This window comes from Rattus norvegicus, chromosome 18 (assembly GCF_036323735.1).
Source record: "Rattus norvegicus strain BN/NHsdMcwi chromosome 18, GRCr8, whole genome shotgun sequence".
NCBI classification, from domain to species: Eukaryota; Metazoa; Chordata; class Mammalia; order Rodentia; family Muridae; genus Rattus; species Rattus norvegicus.
In genome coordinates this window covers 15,562,927-15,584,024 of record NC_086036.1, presented here as the reverse complement: position 1 = coordinate 15,584,024, position 21,098 = coordinate 15,562,927, and the positions used below count along the sequence as shown (strand labels likewise).

Genomic DNA, 21,098 nt, shown 5'->3' with positions numbered 1-21,098 from the left:
CCTGGTAGGGAGGCACAGAAAGAAATGGTCCGGTAGTAAGTATTCACAAGCCTCCCATCTATCTGTTCCAACAGGATCTGATATTCCACCGAGCCTCAGCTATGAGGCCTGTGTGGATGGAGTGCAAGGTCATCACCTCTGGTATGGGACTACTCCCTCACTTGGGCTACCCAGAGGAACAGGATGCTCTAAATATTTTAACATTTATCTTTTAAATGTATGTTGACTGTGTGTGATGTGTATGCAAGTGTGGTAGCGACAGAAGAGGTTGTTGGACCCCCTGGAGCTGTAGGGCAGGTGGTTGTGAGCTGGAAAGCAGATATGGGCTATTAAACAGCAGACCAAGTTCTTAACCGACAGTCTCTCCAGCTCCAAGCTCCAGGTTGCCTAGACTTTTAAGAAGACAGTGAGGGTTACCATTCTGGAAAAAAGGGCTTGAAATGACAGTTTTCCAAACTGGGTGCATGCAAAGAAGTAATGTCATAAGGAAATTCCCACTATGGTTCCTTCCCATTCACTACTTTAAAATTAACTGAGAATGGATCAAAAGGCAAAGCAAATTACAAAATGTCACATTTTTTACTTGAGTGGGTTTATTATGTTTTTCAGTATTAACTTGCTATAAAATCTCTTAAAGAAACAAAACAAAGTATGCTTTGAGTTAGCTCTTCGGAATCACAATAGACAAAAAGGTTGCAGAGAACAGCCAAGCCGGATCCTGTCTACAGCCAAACAGGAGATGGGGGAAGGCTGTACTAAAACCTCACAGTGAAGAGTGAAAAGTTACAGGGGTTGTGGGAAGGTGAGCTCTGGCTGGAATGGGAAGTCTTGCTATTCTGTGAGCTGCTTGTTTACTGCTCTCTCATTCACTAACAAGCAGAGGCCGAGGACACTTTGCAGAGGCCCAGGACACTTTGCAGAGGCCCTTCTGAATGAGACAATAGGGCAAGGCTTGAGGATCCTTTAAGTGTTCTGCAAACTTGACCTTTGCTTCTAACAAGACTTTTTCCAAAACAGAGCTCTTTTGTGCGATTTCCGAGACTTGACATGTGACCTAGCAAAGGCCGCAGGCAATGTGACCAGCCCACAATTGATGCATTTATTCAAAGTGTGCTTACTGAGTTTTCTATGTACCAGCCAGCATCCTGAAACTAGGGACAGGGAGGACCCAACTTTTTACAAGACTTTCAAACAAAGCACAGCTAAGTAATGCGATCACTTCTCAGAGTGTCCACAAGCATCTTGAGGCCACCTGGAGGAAAGGGCGTTCATTGGTCAGTGAGGCTGAGGCTGTACAATAAGTCCAAGTCACGCATGGTCAGAAGGCAAAGGCAGGCAACAGACCAGAGATGGCCTACAGAACAACGTAACAATTATTTAATGTCAAGGTAGTTGAGGTAGCTGAAATCCACTTTAAATAGGGAAATGAGGCAATCTAAGTGATTATGACTGCAGCTCTTTTTTTGGCATCAAACAACCAGCATGAGTATATTCTGCAATTCTCTGTGACAAAGGTCTCAACTATCTTGTTTCTTTGATAATCTGTCATAATCTTTGAAACACAGTAGTGGAAGACAATGGTTTGGGGCATGTTTAGAGGCAAACCTTGTTTCAGGGCCAAAGGCTCAATAAGTAAAGATGTGCGGGTAAAGAAAAACGATTTACACGTATTGTACAGCGACGGTGCCTGACACGATCATGGCACGTTTTCAGAACGTTTCAGAACTCTGGAGTAAGCTAGTTACTCCAGAGGGCTCCGGCGAGGAGCACCGGGCACTTGTGAAACTGCCGCCCACGTTCCTCCTGCTCCCCTTTCCTTTCTCTAAAGTGGAACAGAGAGCAACAGTCACTCAGTGAGAGGCGCAAGGCCAAGCGCAGCCTCAATGCGGCCATTGTCATCAAGCGGCACCTCCCCCGCTCACCGCGCGTCCCCATGGCAACTCCGGGCTTCGGCTTCCCCATTCCCTCCCGCCCCCCCCCCCGTCCTGCGGACCGGAAGCCGTGCGCGCCGGGGGCTTGTGGGAAGCGGCTGAAAGCGGCGGCGCAGCGTCTGCCCGGGACGACGAGGCTGTGGCGGGTCCCGAGCCAGAGGTCAGCAGCGCGCGGGGGTAGGGTTCGAGGAGGCGGGGGCTCAGGTAAGGGTCCAGAGGCCGGCGACGCTCAGCATTCCGGGCGTGCGCATAAAAGGCCGCGGCGGCGGAAGGGCGGCGGCGACCTGCGGCACTTCGGGGGTCCGCAGAGCCTCCAGCGCCCGCATCCTCTCCGGCCTGCTTTCCCCTCCCCCACGGGCCGGTTTTGTTCTATTTCGAGGCTCTAGCGGCTCGCGGAGGATTCTGGGAGACGCTCAAGCCGAGGGGGGATCCGGCCGTTCTCGCGCGCGACCTGCTGGGATTTGTAGTCCCGCCGGTCCCGGGCGGAAGTGCCTGTCCTGTGTGGCGGGGTGGTTCTGGGGCTTCTGCAGCCCTTCCTGGTGAATGCTGGGAAGAGGACGTCCGAGTTGCTGGGGCAGGCTGGGCTCAGCGCTGTGAGGCGGGCGGTCGCTGAAGACCAGGATCCCGCCGAGTGCCGGACGGCGTTCCTCCACATCCCACGAGCTTGGTGCAGTACAAAGTAAAAGAAAAAGCAGTTTCTATCACATAGAAATGCTTGATTGCTGATAGAATCGGGTCCAGGAATAAGAACTTAGATTTTGATATCAGGCCATCCCACTCCTGAGTGTCTATATGACCTGTCAGTTTGAGACAGCCTTTTCTGATCTTTTGTCTTCATCTTGATCGGTTTCAATATGGTTTTCTTAAGTTTCTGTCTCTTAAGTTCTTGGCTCTAATAAACAGTAGCCGTAAACTTATTATTCTTTATGTGCTGTAAACCGTGGCACGGCTATGATTTTGCAAATTCCAAAAGCATCAGAAAGTAGCTCAGATTTCCCCAAAGGAAAAGTTAGGGGAAGCTTCATCAGGGAAAAGACTCCCGTACACTGAGAAGTTGTGAGTGCTTTTTCCTAATAGAATTTGCTGTGGTTGAAGCTTGTCACTGTAAGTTTAAATGTATGTATGGTGTGGTGGAAGCCTGAGTAACATTTGTATGTTATGTGAAATAGTTCCTTCCCCAGTGTTATATGATCTGTTACTGAACTGTGTAAAAGAAAGTCTGTGACAAGATCTAATAGCCCAGGTTGGCTTTGCCACATGGATGACCATAATCTTGCTTCTGCATGTAAAGCCTACAATGTTGGGCTTTTGGGCGCATACCTATCTACTAGTGAACATTTTTCGCATATATTTTAAGTTTAGGGAGTTCCTAAACAAACATTAGAGTATTTGTGACAATTCTGGGGATTAGCTCAGCAGTAGAGCATGATGGGTAAGGATAGTCTCTCATTCTGGGGGATTCTAACTGGGAGAACGGTTGATCTATTTCCTACTCCAGGTTTGCAAAAAATGAAAAGTAGGGTGCCTCATCAGGTCGGGGGCTTGTTCCCAAGATCCCAGATTGCACATAGCAGGAGGGAACTAATGTCCCCTGACCTCCACACCTGTGCTGATGTGTTCCAACACGAAATAAATGTCAAAAAACATGTTTTATGTGTCCTACTGTTCTGAATACTTAGTTTGTTATTTTATGTATATTTGCACTGTGTGTTTGCCTGGTGCCTGAGGAGGTGAGAAGAGAGAGGAGTTTGTGGTTCAGGGAAACAAACCAGGGTCCACTGCAGGGGAATGCATTCTTAACTGCTGAACCAACTCTCCAGTCCCAAGCTTCAGGACGTTTGGAGAACACTGAGGTAGACTGCATCTTACCCAGATACTGTAGGCTATTAAATTACCCTTTGTAGACTATATGTCACAAATTAGCAATCTTTTTTTTTTCCTAAAAAGAGCAAGCTGGTAAATATTACATTGTTTTAGATCTTAGCTGAAATCATTGAATACTGTCAACTCTACCACATTATAGCCCAAACCACGATTAAATTTAATGACTTATATACACAAAATGTAAACATATTAATGGGGCTGGAGAGATGGCTCAGTGGTTAAGAGCACTGGCTGCTCTTCCAGAGGACCCAAGTTCAATTCCCAGCACCCACATGGCAGCTCACAACTGTCTCTAACTCCAGTTCTAAGGGGTCTGACATCCTCACACAGACATACATGCAAGCAAAAACAGTGTACATAAACCATTTTTAAAGACATTTTTACATCTTGTGTGTGTGTTTGTCTGTCTGTCTCTGTGTGTGTGTCTGTCTGTCCCACTTGTGAAGACCAGACTTGCAGAAATAATTTTTCTCTTATGTACATGTTGGTCATTGGACTCAAGTCATCAGGCCTTTGCCAGATGAGTAACCTTGCTGGTCCTAGACAGACACATCATATTTTCTCAGCATGAAGTATTTCTGTACTTTTTTAGTCATTAAAACGTTTACACTACTTCTCTACGGATGGTGTAGCAGGCAGCAGGGTAAATAGGCTGTGGTTTACCAGCTATGGCAGACTTTCAGTCAGTGTAAGTTATTGATTTCAAGTTTTAATCAAGTAAAGCAATGTATCTCTTTTTTTTTCCTTCTGCTTTTCGAATATCATGGGGTACTTGGTGATTTATGTGTTTTTTATTTCTTGTACCTTAGGAGTACTTTTGAGGAAAACAGGGTATTTCTGAGGTCTGTACCTTGCCTCAGTTGCCTTTTCTTGGAGGTATTGTAACAGGATGTCTGCCCAGTCAGTGGAAGAAGATTCAATACTTATCATCCCAAATCCAGATGAAGAAGAAAAAATTCTGAGAGTGAAACTAGAGGAGGATCCTGACGGTGAAGAAGGATCGAGCATTTCCTGGAACCATCTCCCTGACCCGGAGATTTTCCGGCAGCGGTTCAGGCAGTTTGGATACCAGGATTCACCAGGACCGCGAGAGGCGGTGAGCCAGCTCCGAGAACTGTGCCGCCTGTGGCTCAGACCGGAGACGCACACGAAGGAGCAGATACTGGAGCTGGTGGTTTTGGAGCAGTTTGTCGCCATCCTCCCCAGGGAGCTACAGACTTTGGTTCGAGAGCATCACCCAGAGAACGGAGAGGAGGCAGTGACTGTTCTAGAGGACTTGGAGAGTGAACTTGATGACCCTGGACAGCCGGTGAGCATGCTTGACTCATTTCCCCAAGGCAGGACACTAACATAGCAGTAGGCAAACTGCTGGATTAACTGCACTTGGCTAAGTTATATCTGTACCTCCCTCCAGTGTCCTTGCAACTCGGCAGGACCTCCGCTGTGCTGCTAGCTAGGATTCTCATGTCTTCTGTATGTTCTGTTATACTGCTTAGTGTCAGAGTCCCTTCTCAACCAAACTCAAATCTTGTTTTCAGGTTTCTCTCCGTCGGCGGAAACGGGAAGTACTTGTAGAAGAGATAGCATCTCAAGAAGACGCTCAGGGATTACCGAGTTCTGAGCTTGACGCCGTAGAGAACCAGCTCAAGTGGGCATCCTGGGAACTCCACTCTCTGAGGCACTGTGGTGAGGACCAGGACACCATGTTGACTTTCCCCAGAGTGCTTTGCTTGTTCTTGTGGCAAACCCCTTTTAGTCTGCAGTTTTAGAAATATGTCTGCATTAAGAGCTTGTCTTTTTCTGCTGATTGATTCACTGGCCTGAGGTACTTTTACTCCCAGACATTAACATCTTCAGCGGTTTTGCCGTCTTCTTTCATGAAGACCTGCCTGTGTAGGGCTCACATTTGTGCCCATGTAGCATTTGTGTGTTTCTCAGCCAGGACCTGTAGCCAAGGCTGCTTTGTTCATGGGATTCCTGAGCTGCTGCGTTTCATGCTCTTTTGCTTTCCATCTCCTTTGTACTGACCTAGTGAATTTTTTTTTTATTGTTGGATTATATTTTATTCTTTTAACTTACACTTTCAATGATTTTGGCTGTGTGTGTATGTGAAGTTATAATCAAGTCTAAAAACAAACCATAAAACATGACGAATTATGTCAAAGTCCTGCGGACACAAAGCAAATTCCCATCGTATTTCTTTTATCTTTTTTCCCTCCAAATTCTGAGCATATTTAACAGCCGTGCAGACAACAACTCACTGCTTGTTTACTGCGGGCGCGCGTGTGTCTTTTATCACTTGACCTGGTGAGTTTATCTGAAACCTCCCACAACCTTTTTATTTATTGTATCACTGAAGTTTTCCTAAAATTTCAACTATTTCAGTTTTTCCCTGTAATATTCCCTAGAGTCTTTATTTGCCTTCATGTGTGTCTTTGTAGCATGTGTGTGCTGGGTGCCCTTGGAAATCAAAAGACGATGTCAGCTCTCCGGGAGCTGGAGTTACAGATGTTTGTGGGCTGCCTTGTCGGTGCTGGAAATTAACCCTGGAAGAGTAGTCCATGCTCAACCACTGAACTTCTCCCCAGCTCCCTTAAAAAGATTTATCTGTCTTTTAAGGCTTATGTGTAACTTGTGCACGAGTGTGTGCATGTGTGTGCAGGTACCATCAGAGGTCAGGAGAGAGCATTGCAGTACAGGTACTTAATGCTGTGCACTTGTTTATGTGACCTAGTATATGCTAAACTCGCGGGCTGCAGTTTGCTTCTGCGATATCTTGTTTGAGATTGCTTCAGGATCAGTCCTCGGAGTAGGTGGAAATAATAACCAGCATGCCACAAATTAAGATATGAGCAGCGTTCTTCTCCTTAGAGGGGTGCTACAAACCAGAACTGGGGTTCAGGTGTAATGTGCAACACTGGTTTTACCTGTCATGGGACCTCGTTCCATTGGATAGTTCCGGAGCTGTATCCTTTCAAGATGTCTTTCGTGGGTAGAGAACATGTCCTCTTCCTGAATGTCAGGGTAGCTTTCCCTGTCGGCCTCATTTTAGCACTCCAGTCGCTTTCACATCCAGAACATTCCATTTATTTCAGGTCGTGTGTCCACCGGCCCCTCATACTTGACTTTTCAAGCCTGTAAGCCTCATGACCCCTCAGGCCCTTGGCTCTCCCACTCTTCTGCTTTCTCCCTTGATCAACCCTTGTGTCATTCATCACTGGTGACTTTTGAGCGCTGCTGCTCTGTGTGACAACTGTCCTCTCTCTACTGTTAAAGTTCCAGAAAAATTGGTGCGACTTGCTCTTACCCCTGCCTGTGGGCAGACAGTGCTGCTGCTTAAACTTGAGGCTTTTTTTCTAGACATATACTTCTAAGACTTGAACAATTTTTCCAGCTATCATGACAAATTCCAAGTTGGAGCACATTTCTTTAATGGGGAACCTTTCATTTATTGTGTATTGGAGTTTGAAGTGTCAGGGCTTTAGTTAATGTAGGTGGCCTCAGATTAGCCTTAGCTTTTTTGTCCTGTTCTTTGAGACTTGGTCTTTGTGTCCTGACTGGAACTTGCTTTGTTCTTGGAATTGGCGTTGGATTCAGACTTCTTCCTCCCCTTGCCTTCTGTGAGTGTTGGAGTTAAAGTGTAAGTTACCATACACAGTTCTTGGGGTTGGGGATTTGGCTCAGAGGTAGAGTGCTTGCCTAGCAACCGCAAGGCCCTGGGTTCGGTCCCCAGTTCCGAAAAAAAAGAAAAAAAAACATACACAGTTCTTGGCCTTTTTTTCCATCAGGACTCCTGTGTTCTGCTCTAAGTTCAGCATTGGCCGTGACATACTAACCTTTTTCAGCAGTAGCTACTGTTTGACAGACTTTTTTTTTTTTTTAAGATGTATTTACTTTATGTATATGAGCACACTGTCATTATCTTCAGACACACCAGAAGAGGGAATCAGATCCCATTACAGATGGTTGTGAGCCACCATGTGGTTGCTGGGATTTGAACTCAGGACCTCTGGAAGAGCAGTCAGTGCTCTTAACCTCTGAGCCATCTCTCCAGTCCCCTTGACAGACTTTTTATGTTATACCTTTATTTTGATGTAATTTCTTTAAAAACATTTTTTAATGGTAATTGTTTTTTATTCCAAAGTTTTTTCAGACCTAACCATATCAGTTTGATTTCCCCCCTTATCTGATAATCTGTTTGTCACCTATTCTATTTTTTTAAATGTGTGTATTATGTATGTGTGTGTGTGTCACTTGTTCCTGTACCCAAGAGGTCAGAAGAGGAAGGTGGATCCCCTAGAGCTGATGTTGTAATGGTTGTGAGCTTCCCAGGATAGGTGCTGGGAACCGAACTTGGGTTCTCTGAAGGATCAAGTGCTCTTAATGGCCAAGCCATCTCTCTAGCCCCTGTGTTAAATTTAGATAAAACCTTTCGTGTCATTTTGCTGCCATGCCATTAGCTCATTAACTGCATAATCTTCTTTTTTTTTTTTTTTTGAGAGTAGTCAACCTTATATACTCAGATGTGCACAAACTATTTATTTTTAGTTCATGAAAAAGTTATCTTCTTTTTGCCAAGCATGGTGGCACATACTTTTAATCCCAGCATTTGGGAGGCGCAGGCAGGCAGATCTCTGAATTCGAGGCCAGCCTGGTCTGCATAGGAAGTTTGAGGCTGGCAGCAGCTGCATAGTGAGACCTTGCCTCAACAACAACAAAACCCACTTCTTTCCTTAAGTCCTTCTCTCTCCAACTAGGCACTGAGTGATACTTACATTTTCTCTTTATTTCAGATGATGATGCTACGGCAGAGAATGGAGCCCTGGCCCCAAAGCAGGAGATCGCTTCAGCGGGAGAGTCTCACGAGGTTCCTGGCACTCTCAACATAGGTGTTCCTCAGATTTTCAAATATGGAGAAACCTGTTTTCCCAAGGGCAGGTTTGAAAGAAAGAGAAATCCTTCCAGAAAGAAACAACACATATGTGACGAGTGTGGGAAACACTTCAGTCAGGGCTCTGCCCTTATTCTTCATCAGAGAATCCACAGCGGGGAGAAGCCTTACGGATGTGTCGAATGTGGGAAAGCCTTCAGCAGAAGCTCCATCCTGGTGCAGCACCAGAGAGTCCATACTGGAGAAAAACCCTACAAGTGTCTCGAATGTGGGAAAGCCTTTAGCCAGAATTCTGGGCTCATTAACCATCAGCGAATCCACACTGGGGAGAAACCGTATGAATGTGTTCAGTGTGGGAAATCCTATAGTCAAAGCTCAAATCTTTTTAGACATCAGAGAAGACACAATGCAGAAAAACTTTTAAATGTTGTGAAGGTTTAAGAAATTATGAGGAAACAATCAGCACTCAGGTCTTTTTCTTCAGAAATGAAGACAAAATTAAAAAGTGAAGAGATATGGAAACTATTTTTCCCCATTGACTGAGAAAATCTACTGGGAAATAAAAAAAAAAAAATCTTCATTCACCATTATTACCTTGAAAGAAATGGTGTTATACCTGCCTAGAAACCGAAATTTTAAATAATTCAGGTGTTAATAACCTAAATTTTCCATGTGATGTTTATATTTTCTTTTTTTCTCCCCAAGTAATTAGATGCCTGGTTCTCTGTCCCTCCCCTTTTTCAGACAGCTACTTTATTTCTGTGTTGATCACTGGAGGGGTGTTCTGTGAGGGTGCACACCTTTTTGTTTTAAAGGGCAACACAGGAATTGTAAAATCTAAAGCCCATCTTCAAGGTTTAGAACCATCCTTGAAAGCTTAGCTTCCTTTTGTTCAGGTTGAGAAGATAACGGCCAAAGCCGCAGTCAGATAAGCCTTAAGTCTCAGACGAGAGATGGCAGCAAAACTTCCAGGAGCGGAGGGACAACTGGGGAAGTTCCCTGGTGAAGCATGTCTCTTAAGTACAGTCAGTCTACAGGAAACCTCCAAAGGAAAAAGTGATTTTACCTAACTTGTGGGAATCTTACTAACTAAAATGGTTTTCCTGTGTAAACACAGACAATTGTAGAAGTGATGGTAAATCAAACACTAAGGAAGAATGTAGTGATATTGAAAGGCAAATGTAAAATTAAAGTAATTATATGTATGACATGGCTTTTAGAAAAATTCTTAACTCATTTTGCCTCATCCTAGTTAAGGACAGGGAATTCCGTGATAGGGTGGGCAGCAATATCAGGTTTGCTATTTTTATTCCTTTGGTACAAAAGGGTTGAACACCAGGCTAAAACAGCCATACATTTCTTATTAAACGTTTCTACTGACAGTGCACTGTGCTGGGTACTGTAATCCTACCTAAGCAGGTAGGTATTCGCTCCACTGTAAGTCATGAGGGGTTTCCCCATCACCATTCCCAGCCACCTCTGAGAGCGCCAGAGCTGTAGTTCTCTTGCCAGTGTGTTGTGTTTGGAGGGAGAGCTAGCTGGTCAGCTCTTAGCGTTCTTCAGAGCTGAGCTCAAGACACACTCTTAGTTTGAAAGTTTATGAATCTTAAAAATCCAAACATTTCTAGTAGCATTGTGGTTGTAGCTACACATTGAATGGACTGTACTTTAAACAACTAAGCTATTAATTACTAGTTTATTAACGGTCAGAATTGATTTTCTAATCTACAGTCTTAACACATTTTTTTAAAGAAGTATTAAAAGTAATACATTTTAGTAGTAGGATTCTGTATGCCTTGGCTAAGAATCCAAGTACTGTGGTTCTACTGTTTAATGGAAAACTCTGGAAGTTAAAGCAGTGGGTAAGAGAAGAGGTTTTGTTTGGTTTTGTTTTGTTTTGTATGTAAGACAGGCATTGTTACATGGAAAATTATCCATGCAAGTACAAATATTTTATAGCTCCAGTTATTTGGGTCCTATCTGGTGCTTCGTCAAATTTTAACGTGAAAAGTGAGGTTTTTGAGTGAACCTGGTGAAAAGCAGTAAAAAATGCAGCACCGCTGCTGAGGTGAGGCAGAATGACGCTTGTTCATGATTTTCTGAGAACAATTATAAGAAATGTGCTTTATAGATGAAGATTTATTGAGGTATAAATATGTAGTAATGCTATAATGTATTTTTAAGTTATACAAGAAAATGTAGGGACTTTTGTTTGGGTCTTTCTCTGTGGCTGAGAGGAAACAAGTTAATGTCCAATAAAGCTGGAAACTCCTCTGCTCTAAGATAAAGTGGCTTGAACCTGCCTTACTTATTTATTAATGCCTGGCTTCTTTCCCGGTAGGATTAAAGCCTGCAGGGATGGCAGAACTCTTAGGCTAGGTAGGTAAAGGGTAAGTAGCCTCTGGGTGGAATGTCAGTCTTAACAACTTTAGGGTAGATTTGTCTCGAAGGCCAAAGCTGCTTGGTGACGTGAAAGCACAGAAGGTAGCATTAGAGTTGGTGAACACGTGAGGTCTGTCAGCTCTGACACCGTGTTCCTGTTGGGAAGGAAGCTCAGACAAGGCTCTGTGAGAGGGGACTGGGCTAAAACCCTGAGGGTATATAGGAAAAGGAAGCGATGGGGTTTGTATTTAACTGACTTTGTTCAACAAATTAATTTACAGTTAGTGATTGCTGACATATATTTTGGGGGTGCACAGTAATGAAGTAGGCCTGTAGCAGTTGCCAAGCAGTGGCCTAACCAGCACCTTTCTGGTTAGCAGTTCTGTTAAGGCCTGCAGACTAACTGGCCCAACAGACAGTTTAGTGGCTTTTAGTGATTTTGAATAATCACACCTAGTTGATGTTTGACCATTGCAGCCTGTCTTACACCTGTGTGAGCTTAGGGGACATTTTCTCTACTGAAACAATTGCTAAGCATTGGATTGGAATCTGTGGGAAAAACAAGACCCAAAGAATGTGTGACTTGGACATGGTAGAGCTAAAATTCCCAAGGCTGGGTTTTTTGATTGGTTTTGATGGAATTTAAGTCCTACATCTTTTGTTTTTTTTCCATTTAACAAACTTGAAAAGTGGGGTTGGAGATTTAGCTCAGTGGTAGAGCGCTTACCTAGCAAGCACAAGGCCCTGGGTTCGGTTCCCAGCTCCGGAAAAAAAAGAAAAAAAAAAACTTGAAAAGCCATTTGACTTTTTCACAAAGCAAAAACAAAAGATGAGCAAAGATAACAGATTTAGCAGAAATAGTGGTAATCTGGTTTCTTATCCTTCCAAATTTAGCTCTGTACCTGTTTAAGCAAACGTCTTTTAAATTAATAGCTGACCTTCGAGGTTGAGTACAGCACACACCAACTATAGTGCTTTACCGTGCTTTAGTCCTCAGCAAACCTGAGGTAGTGACGTCTCCATTGTACATCTGTGGTGAGACTCCCCACACTGATGTGCACATTTTCATAGCTATATAGTATTCCACTGCATGAAAACACAGTCCATCTAACCAGCTCCATAGTGAAGGGTTAGTAGGTTCTTTATACATAATAGATATGGCTAACATCTGTAGACATACATTTACTACCTATGTAGTTGTGTCTAACACAAATAACTAGAAATGGATTTATTGGCTCATAAAGTACATATTGGCATTGGGGGGGGGGGGGTCCACCTTGTACTAATTTTATAACTCCATTAGTAATGCCTGTTTGCCGCACTCCTATCTGATGCTCATCCTGGAGACCCGTTCTTTTTTCCCACTTTTTTGCTGTACCTTTATTAGTAAGATGGGATATTTTTTGTCTGTTGGCTATTTTTATGTCCTTGTCTGGTCTTGCCCATTTCTTTATTTCTGAAAGTATAAATTACTAAAGTTAACACCATACAAAACTTAAGATAGACAAGTGTCAGAGAAGAGACTGTTTTCTTCAGGGCTTCTGGTTGGTTCCACTTTTAAGTGTGCTGTATATCCTGGTACAGTATCTACACATTTCCATGTGAATATGCAGAAACGTGAACACCTTTCAAATAAACAGGATTATATAGGATTTTTAAGATACCTTTGTCTTAAATATTATGGTATTTAAATTCCTGTGAGGTGCATGGTTAGCTATTAAGATGCTCTAGTCATCAGTGTAATCTTCATCAGCTCTGAAAAGTGTCCATTTCCCCACATAGCCTTACCTACACTTGATAGAGGAAAAGGAAACTGTCCTTACCTGCCTTCCCTGATGAATCCTGAAGTTGGAGTTCTTTATTGGTCATTTACAATTCCCTGAGGGTTGTTCATTCATAGCTTCTGTGCCTTTGTATTGGGTTATGTATGGGTATCTGTTCTGCACTTCTCCCCTCATTTATGGTAACAGTATCCATATTGATTGTGGATAACCCATCCCATATGGCTTTGGTGAGCACGTGAGCAGGCCTGGCCTGAGCCACACAGCATCCTAACCACAGCGCTTAGAGAGTAGGCATACAGTGTAAAGCAGGCCAGGGAGAGTGCTCAGGAGCCGCAACCACTGGCAAAAAGGCTTTGGAGATGCTGGAGACCCAAGGACAATGTGAACCTGCACACTTACCATATGGAGAGAATAACTGAGGAGAAATTCAGGCCAGCAGGGATGGTGAGAAAACTTAAGTTCTGATATTTTCTGGGGGCCCTAGATCCAGATGTGCCTAAAGCCTGCCCTACCTCTGGACTTTAAAGATTTTTGAGCCAATGAAGTCCCTTTCTTGTTTAAGATAATCACATTTGGCCTCTGTCCTGATTATATATAGGGTATTTGTATTTTCTTACTGACTTGTAGCAAACCTTTGTAGTTTTAAAATTAGAGACTTCATGCATTATATAAGTTAATAAAATTAGCATGGCCTTCTATGATTTGGGCTCTGTTAACCTCTGCCATGTGTTACTTTAGTCTTTCTCCTCCCCGATTCCCACAACCACTCACATTCTTGACATTCTAATGGTTGCTGAATTCTGGCTCTCATGTCTGAACTACTTTCAAACATTGCCTCCCACAGTTCTCAATCCAGATTCATTTGGGTCCAGGTATGATAAACCTATGCTTGTCTTAGGGCTTCTATTGCTCTGATAAGACACCAAGACCCAAAGCAACTTGAGGAGGAAAGGGTTTATTCCATCAAACAACTCCTTTTAAGTCCCTGCCCTGACTTAACTCCTGTCTGCAGGGACAAGACAGGAACTCAAGACAGACACTTGGAGGCAAGAACTGATGCAGAGGCCATGGAGGATGCTGGTTATTGGCTTTTACCTGACGGCTTCTTGAACCTGCTTTCTTACAGCACCCAGGCCACTAGTCCAGGGCTGGCAGCACCCACAGTGAACTTGGGCCCTCTCCCATCAGTCATCAAGAAAATGCAGCACATGCCTGCCCCACAGGCTATTGTGGTGATGGCACATTTTCAGTTACGATTCCCTCTTCCAGAATGACGAGCTTGTGTCATGCTGGCCGCCAGCACACTGCTGTACCTGGCTAACTCTTAGGGCGTTGTCTTAAAACTCACATGTGTGGTACGTGGAGTCCTTCAAAATTACCTTTATCTGACATGGGTTTGGGAGAGGGGACATTCTATTACTCACTCAAGCCTAATTCCTGATTTGGGGAAAGACTTTTATGCAAGGCTGCAGGGCATTTTCTTGACTGATGGTTGGTGGGGAAGGGCCCAGCCCATTGTGGATGGGGACAACCCTGGCCAGATGATCCTGGATGGTCTGAGAGTGTGAGCTGAGCAAACAGTGAGCAAACCAGTAAGCAGTGCACTTCCAAGGTCTCTGCCCATTCAGGCTCCTGCCCAGTTTGAGTTCCCGCCCCGAGTTCTTCCACGATGAACTGTGATGTGTAAATCTAAGCAGAATGGACTGTTTACTTCCAAAGTTGCCTTTGGTTCTGGTGTTGTATCACAATAGAAACCCTAAGATACACAAATACATGTGTATATATGTATATAAACCATATAAAAATATGGCTTAAACATGCATAAAGTTTACACACAGTATAGTTTCGCACCAATGAAATCTATAGTGTTAGAATACTACTTGGACTGTGGCCTCAAGTTAAGTTTTGGGTATTTTTTTTTTATTTTATCTATTTTCTACTGTAAACCCTCATAAGAAAATACATAAGGATGTGGTGCTGGTAGATGCCTTTAATCCCAGCAGATCTTGAGTTTCAGGCCAGTTTGGTCTACATAATCTGTCTCAAACAACAAAAACCCCAACCCAGTAAAGCATTTAAGAGTTAAAACTGTATGGTCCTTGTTTCCACACTAGTCTTAGCCGTCATGTTGCTTTTTGCGTAGAACTCCTCATAGGCTCTCAGTGCATTCAGAAGAAAAGTCCAAACTCAGCCAGTGCTAACTGGATCTCTGTCCTCACAGGAGGCTCCACTGTGGTCACACTGCTCCAACCGTCTGCTCTTATCATCTCAAGTACATCCAGTTCTTCATAGTTATATTCTCATGTGTATCTTTCCTCAAACTAAGTCTCTCGATGAAACCCTCCCTGGGAAACTTGAGTAAATGGTGATGCATACACACAATCATATACACTTAGAAGAATACAGCTATAACCCTAAGTGTCCATATGTTGGCTTGTTACTTTGCCTTGAGATAGCTGGGTGCTTCTGTCTAAAGTTAACTCTACCACTGGACCCAGGTTCTCCCCTACCCACTCACCTCTCACAATACCAAACATTCTTCTCTTTGGCATTTTTCTTAATTAGCTTAATATGCTGGCTTTTTAATCACTCAGAAGTTTTTCAGTCAAAGTGGAGTTACGGGGACCAGGTCTCACCTCTCTGAATTAGTAGTGAGTACATATTAGAAGCAAAGGATGGTGAGATGAGAGACTAATTTGGTGGATTAGTTATTACTTTGGGTTATTACTGGAGTTTCTAGGTAACCACATGGAGAGGGAGGAGCAAAGCCTAGTGGTCTCCCAAAGTGGAAATGGACCCAGGAGTCCAGTGTGGCTGGACTCTTGGGATGTAAGACACAATCTGCCGGGAGAAAACAGGACGTGTTCTCCAGAAGATTCTGCCCAGGTATTCGAAGAGTTATGGGCACATGTGAAACTGGGTAAAGAACAATCTTTGGGATAGAGAACCACTAGACCTCACAACCCCCAGAACATTCTCTGGTGGGTTTTGTTTTGTAATTTAATGTTTTGCCTGCATGTCTCTGTGAGGATGTCAAGTCCCCTGTAACTGAGTTTACAGACAGTCGTGAGCTGCCACGTGGGTGCTGGGAATTGAACCCAGGTCCTCTGGAAGATCAATGAGTGTTCTTAACTGTAGAGCCATCTCTCCAGCCCCTCTCTGGTGTTTTTAAAGAGTGATTTTTGCCTGAAGGGGAGGCAGTGTCTGAACAGTTTTGACTGTCACACCATGGAGTATGGCCACTGCTGGCATCTAATGGGCAAAAGCCAGACGGATAGCTGAACACTGTGCATTGATTGCATAACTATATTATTAGGACAGATGGCTTGTGGTGAAATTGAGAACTCTGGGGTTAGAATACCAGGAAGTCTCTTCCCCGCCCCTCACCTACACCCTCATCTAGGAAGAGTCTTGTTAAATCTAAAAAATAATCTTAAAACAAAACAAAAATAATACCTTGAATGAAATCTTAAAAACTAGGGCTTGGGAGGATAAAAACCAGTAGATCCCAGAACAATTACATTAAGATATCCAGCAGCCAGCAAGACACACTCTAAAGCCTGGTGTGGTAGCATATCCCATCACTCAAGAAGCAGTCAAAGAGGATCAGGACTTGAAGGCTAATCTAGGTTATGTGGTAAGACCACGTAACAAAACACACATATTTGGGATCCGATCAAAAATGTTTAGAATTAGGGGTTGGGGATTTAGCTCAGTGGTAGAGCGCTTGCCTAGCAAGCGCAAGGCCCTGAGTTCGGTCTCCAGCTCCGAAAAAAAAGAAAAAGAATGTTTAGAATTGTACCTCTTAGTTGTTATTTTTGCCAACTTGACCCATGCTAAATTTATCTGCAAGAGAAGAACCTCAAGTAAGAAAACGCCTCCATCCTACTCCCCATAGGCAAGTTGTGGGCATTTTCTTTTTTTCTTGTTCTTTTTTTTTTAAGGGTGGAGGCCAAATTATTATTATTGATTTAAAATTTGATTATAACCAATTTGGTTGGCATTTAAAATTACAAGTGTTTTAAATCTTTTCAATAATGGCAATATACTGATATCCAGAAGTCAAGTTTGGTAAAAATAGAAAGCTTTCTAGCAATTACAGATGAAAAGTAAAGTCAATTTAGAGAAACACAAAGTCCATGTTTACAGTGACTGTGCCAGACTTAAGCTTCGGTAGTACATTAGGTAAACTGTTCACATTTAGATCTTCACTTTTGAGATTTGACAGCTGTTCTTAAAAAAAACCTCGCTCCCTGTGCAAATAAAGTCTTCCACGTGCCTTGGCACCCACTTAAAATATCTCCACTGTATATACAAACCACCCACCACATCTGCAGGGCAAAATACATACTTTCATAACAAAACTATAATGTACCTCTCAAGTATGAATATATACACATAATACATGGTATACAGTATTTACAAAATACAAAATATAATACAAGCTGCTTGTGTGACTTAAGCTCATTGTGTCGGGTGCTGCGACATGGCAAGTTTCCACTGCCGTATCCATTTCCTTTAGTCCAAAGACGCGGGGAATCTGTGTTTAGTACACACTGCAGACTGGAGCCTCGGTGTGCACTTGGAGCGTTTTCAAGCGCACTGCCATCAGCTCCCGGCTCTGGCTGGGAGTTTCAGTGGCTCTTCCCATCCAGTGACTCGGAGGCTTTGGGAGGACACCAGGGGACGGTGGGTCGTTGAACTTGGCTCCGGCATAATTTTCCTTTTGGCTCCCTTCTGTCAGAAATGCTGATTTCTTCAAATGGTTATTCCTAATGTTCTCAGTATTTTTCAGAGACTTTTTCTTTTCCTGCTTCTGCATTCTATCAGAGGAAGCAGAATCTTGCCAAAAAGTCATTTTCGCTCCTTTTTGCAGAAGTGATCTTGGTTAGTGGCAAGTTAATTTGCTTTTCTGTCTGCTTATCTTTGGTTGTTCCCACAAGTGTATACCACGCAGGAGCTGGCCGTGGGGAGGGGCGATTTTCTCCGATTTTCCCATCTTTGATTGTAAAACCTCCTTCGCGAGTGGGGGCTATCTGTATAGCAGGGCAGTGGCCGCTGGACCCCGCTCCTCCTGCGCTGCGATCGATCCCGGTGCCAGGCTGCGGCCACCCTCCAGGCTCGGCCGGTGCTGCTGAAACTGGTGGAAGCGGCTTGGGAGCTGCCCGGCCGGGCTGGCCCGCACCTTCTTCTTCCGCCGCTTCTTGGGCGCTGCGGGTGGTGGAGCAGCGGCCGGGACCAAGCTGCAGCCGGACGGCGCAGGGGTGCGAGGCGCGGGCGCCAGGCACGGTCTGTCCCCTCCGAGGAAGTGCGGCAGGAAGAGGGTGGGTGGCAGAGCGCACGGGTCGGGAAGGCGCGGCAAGGGCAGCGGGGCCGGGCTCACCATCGGGAGGGGCCCCGAGGAACCCAAGGGGCGCTAGGCGGCCGCCCAGAGCGAGATCTCGCTGTGGAGCGGAGACGAGGGTCATGGCGTGGGGCTCGGCAGACGACGGGGAGCAGGCGTCACGGGGCAGCGGCGGAGGCTGCTGTTGGAAGGTTCGGGGCAAGGACCATGGGCATTTTCTTAATGACTGATGTGGGTGGGCCAAACACAAAGTGGGCAGTGCCAGCCGTGGACAGATAGTCCTGTGTGTGTAAGAAAGCCTCAGCAGCAGCAAGCCAGTCATCAGTTCTGCCACAGCCCTGGCTCCAGTTCTTACCCTGGCCTCCCTCAGTGATGGAGACCTGAGAGCTGTGAGGTGAGAGAACGCCCTCTCTCACCTCTTGCTTTTGGTCATGTTTTATTGCAGAAGTAGAAACCATAAGACACATCAATGAAGTATATGGTGGTAGTATAGCTCAGTGGTAAGGTGCTTGTCAACACGCACAAAGTTCTGGGTTAGGCTCACTGCATTGCAAAATCAAACCAAAAACTTATGACATTTTACATTTTTTTGTTTTTAGTTCTTAGCCTTTAAAAACAAAATTCTTAGTTCTAAGTTTAACAAAATATGTGCAAGGTCCAGTATAATGTTAGATATACACAATGGATTTTTTTTTTTTTTTTTTAGCCATAAAAATGAAATTAGCTGGGTGGTTGTGGCTCGGTCTTTAGTCCCACCTAGCACTTGAGAGGCAGAGGTAGGTGGATCTCTGTGAATTTGAGGCCAGCCTGGTTTGCAGAGCAAGTTCCAGTGCTACACTGAGAAACTCTATCTTGAGAACAGAGGTATCGTAGGCTGTTCACATATGTGCACATATGTGCATCTCATATGCACATACTAGCTTCTAGCTTTTGTACTTGTGTATTTATGTGGGAGTGCATACAGAGGCCAATAAGTCAGAAAGGAGCCCACGAAAGGTCGAAAGAAACTTCGAGGGAGAGAGAGATGTCCTAAAAGTGTTTGTTGTGTAAAAAAAAGTGAGGGGGAGTAGTAGAACACATGAAATATGACCATGCAAGGGACATTGAAGGTGGAAGTGTTTAAAAGGCCTGGGGGCAGAAAGATAAGTGGGGGCAGGGTTAACCAAAAGCATGTACGAAAGTCGTGAAACCTGCCATTTGATAAGCTAATTAAGACACTTTTAGAAGTAGCCTGAATGGGAATGTCTATTTTGTGCCAGTGTAATTTAGAAGTATATAATTCACGCTTTGATTTTACAGGGATCACTGCTTTAAGTCTCAGAAAAGACTAGACATTTGAAGTGTTGGGTATGTTAAAGACTATGGGAGAGAGCTTTGAAGCTGGACTGAGTGAATTTTGCATTATGAAATGGACATGAGCCTTTGCGGGCCAAGGGTGGAATGGATGATATAAAAATGATGTGCATGGATGTCAGTTTGACCAAGGGTGAACTCATGATGGTTAATCCATATCAGTGTCAACGTGAGGAGATTTAGAACCACCTGGGAAATACAGTTAGGTTTGCCTGGACAGTACCGGGTTTTAACTCAGGACAGAAGAGCCACCCTGAATGTTAAGTTACACCATCACATAGGTTGTGGTCCAAAACTAAAATGGAGAAAGTGAAGACCTGGGGAGGTGGTCCAGTGGGCCGAACGTGTTTTCTGTGTAAACTTAAGGACACAAATTCAGATCTCCAGAACCAACGTCAAAGTCAGTCATGGTGACACACATCCTTAACCTCGGTATTGGTGGGAAGGAGACATCCTCATTGGCCAGCCTATCTAGCCCATTCATAAACTCCAGACTTAGTGAGAGACCTTGTCTCAGAAATCAGGTACAGAGCCATTGAGGAAGACCCCGGTGTTGACTTCACCCTTCATATCTTTACACAAAAGATGTGTGTAAAGTGTGCAAACAGTGCTCGTACAAGGCAGAAAGTGATTGTACACTGGTGTCTGTCATTCTGTTTCCGCGTATATATGTTATATAATCCTCACACTCCTGGTGCTGTGCTTTCCCTGCTGTGATGGGCTGTACCCTCAAAACGAGCCCAAGCTCTTACATTGCGTAAGCCCCTTAAGTTGCCTTGGTTTAGGCATTTTGTCACAGCAATGAAAAAAGCAACCAATACACTAGTAACTGAGCAGGGACCTCGGAGAGGAGACGAAAAGGGATACGAATTCATCCAGATCCTAGGAGAAAAGCCAGCAAAATGGGTGTTTTCAGTCCCGTGGATGAAAAGGCAGGTGAGAAGAAAGGGTAAGCATGGGAGTTGAAATTGGGGGGAAGAGCAGAGCAACTGGAAACAAAAAATCCACGGAACTAAATTAAAAATACGGTGGAACAGTGGAAGGGGAAGCCCTGGGTCCTGCTAAGACTGAACCCCCAGTGAACTAGACTATGGGGGGAGGGCGGCAATGGGGGGAGGGTTAGGAGGGGAATACCCATAAGGAAGGGGAGGGGGATGTTTGCCCGGAAACCGGGAAAGGGAATAACACTTGAAATGTATATAAGAAATATTCAAGTTAATTAAAAAAAAATACGGTGGAAAATCAAAATGTTTGAGTGTGCTGAAGAAAGATTGTTGCAGATGGAAGATAACGTCAAGGAAATACTACATTCAAACATCAATAAGGAAAACCAAACCAACCCACCAATTAAATCAAAATACAGGAAAGCATCACCAAGATTTCTGAGACTCTAGGAAAGGATCACAAAACCAAACCTAAGAGTACACAGGCTAAAAGAGGAAACAAGGGTAAAAGCAAGATTAGATGACCTAGAAAAGCAGACATCTAAATGCAGTGTGTTTAAAAGATACGAACAGAGAAGAACCTCT

The 21,098-nt window shown here is 44.2% G+C and overlaps 1 protein-coding gene and 1 pseudogene across 3 annotated transcripts; one reads left to right on the top strand and one right to left on the bottom strand.

Moving 5' to 3' along the window:
• The first annotated feature begins 592 nt into the window (after window positions 1-592).
• Window positions 593-10,994, top strand: Zfp24 (zinc finger protein 24). Of its 3 annotated transcripts, none has more exons than XM_006254464.5 (4): window positions 593-2,091; window positions 4,625-5,124; window positions 5,354-5,501; window positions 8,609-10,994. In XM_006254464.5, exons 2-4 carry the CDS (start codon window positions 4,705-4,707, stop codon window positions 9,145-9,147), a joined length of 1,107 nt encoding a protein of 368 aa, XP_006254526.1. In that variant the 5' UTR covers window positions 593-2,091; window positions 4,625-4,704; the 3' UTR covers window positions 9,148-10,994. The 3 variants fall into 3 exon arrangements, with proteins under 3 accessions (XP_006254526.1, NP_892000.1, XP_006254527.1); NM_182955.1 differs by having other exon boundaries at window positions 2,064-2,135; window positions 8,609-9,280; XM_006254465.5 differs by lacking the exon at window positions 593-2,091 and adding an exon at window positions 2,190-2,610.
• Window positions 10,995-14,765: 3,771 nt separating this feature from the next.
• Pnrc1-ps1 (proline-rich nuclear receptor coactivator 1. pseudogene 1) lies at window positions 14,766-20,641 on the bottom strand (annotated as a pseudogene).
• Between the last annotated feature and the right edge of the window lie 457 nt (window positions 20,642-21,098).

Excerpts from the sequence above, each read along its gene's own strand:
- Zfp24 (XM_006254464.5), top strand. The coding sequence starts at position 4,705 with ATGTCTGCCCAGTCAGTGGAAGAAGATTCAATACTTATCATCCCAAAT. Across the intron at positions 5,125-5,353 it reads TTGATGACCCTGGACAGCCG|GTTTCTCTCCGTCGGCGGAA; the intron begins GTGAGCATGCTT and ends TCTTGTTTTCAG. Across the intron at positions 5,502-8,608 it reads CCACTCTCTGAGGCACTGTG|ATGATGATGCTACGGCAGAG; the intron begins GTGAGGACCAGG and ends TCTTTATTTCAG.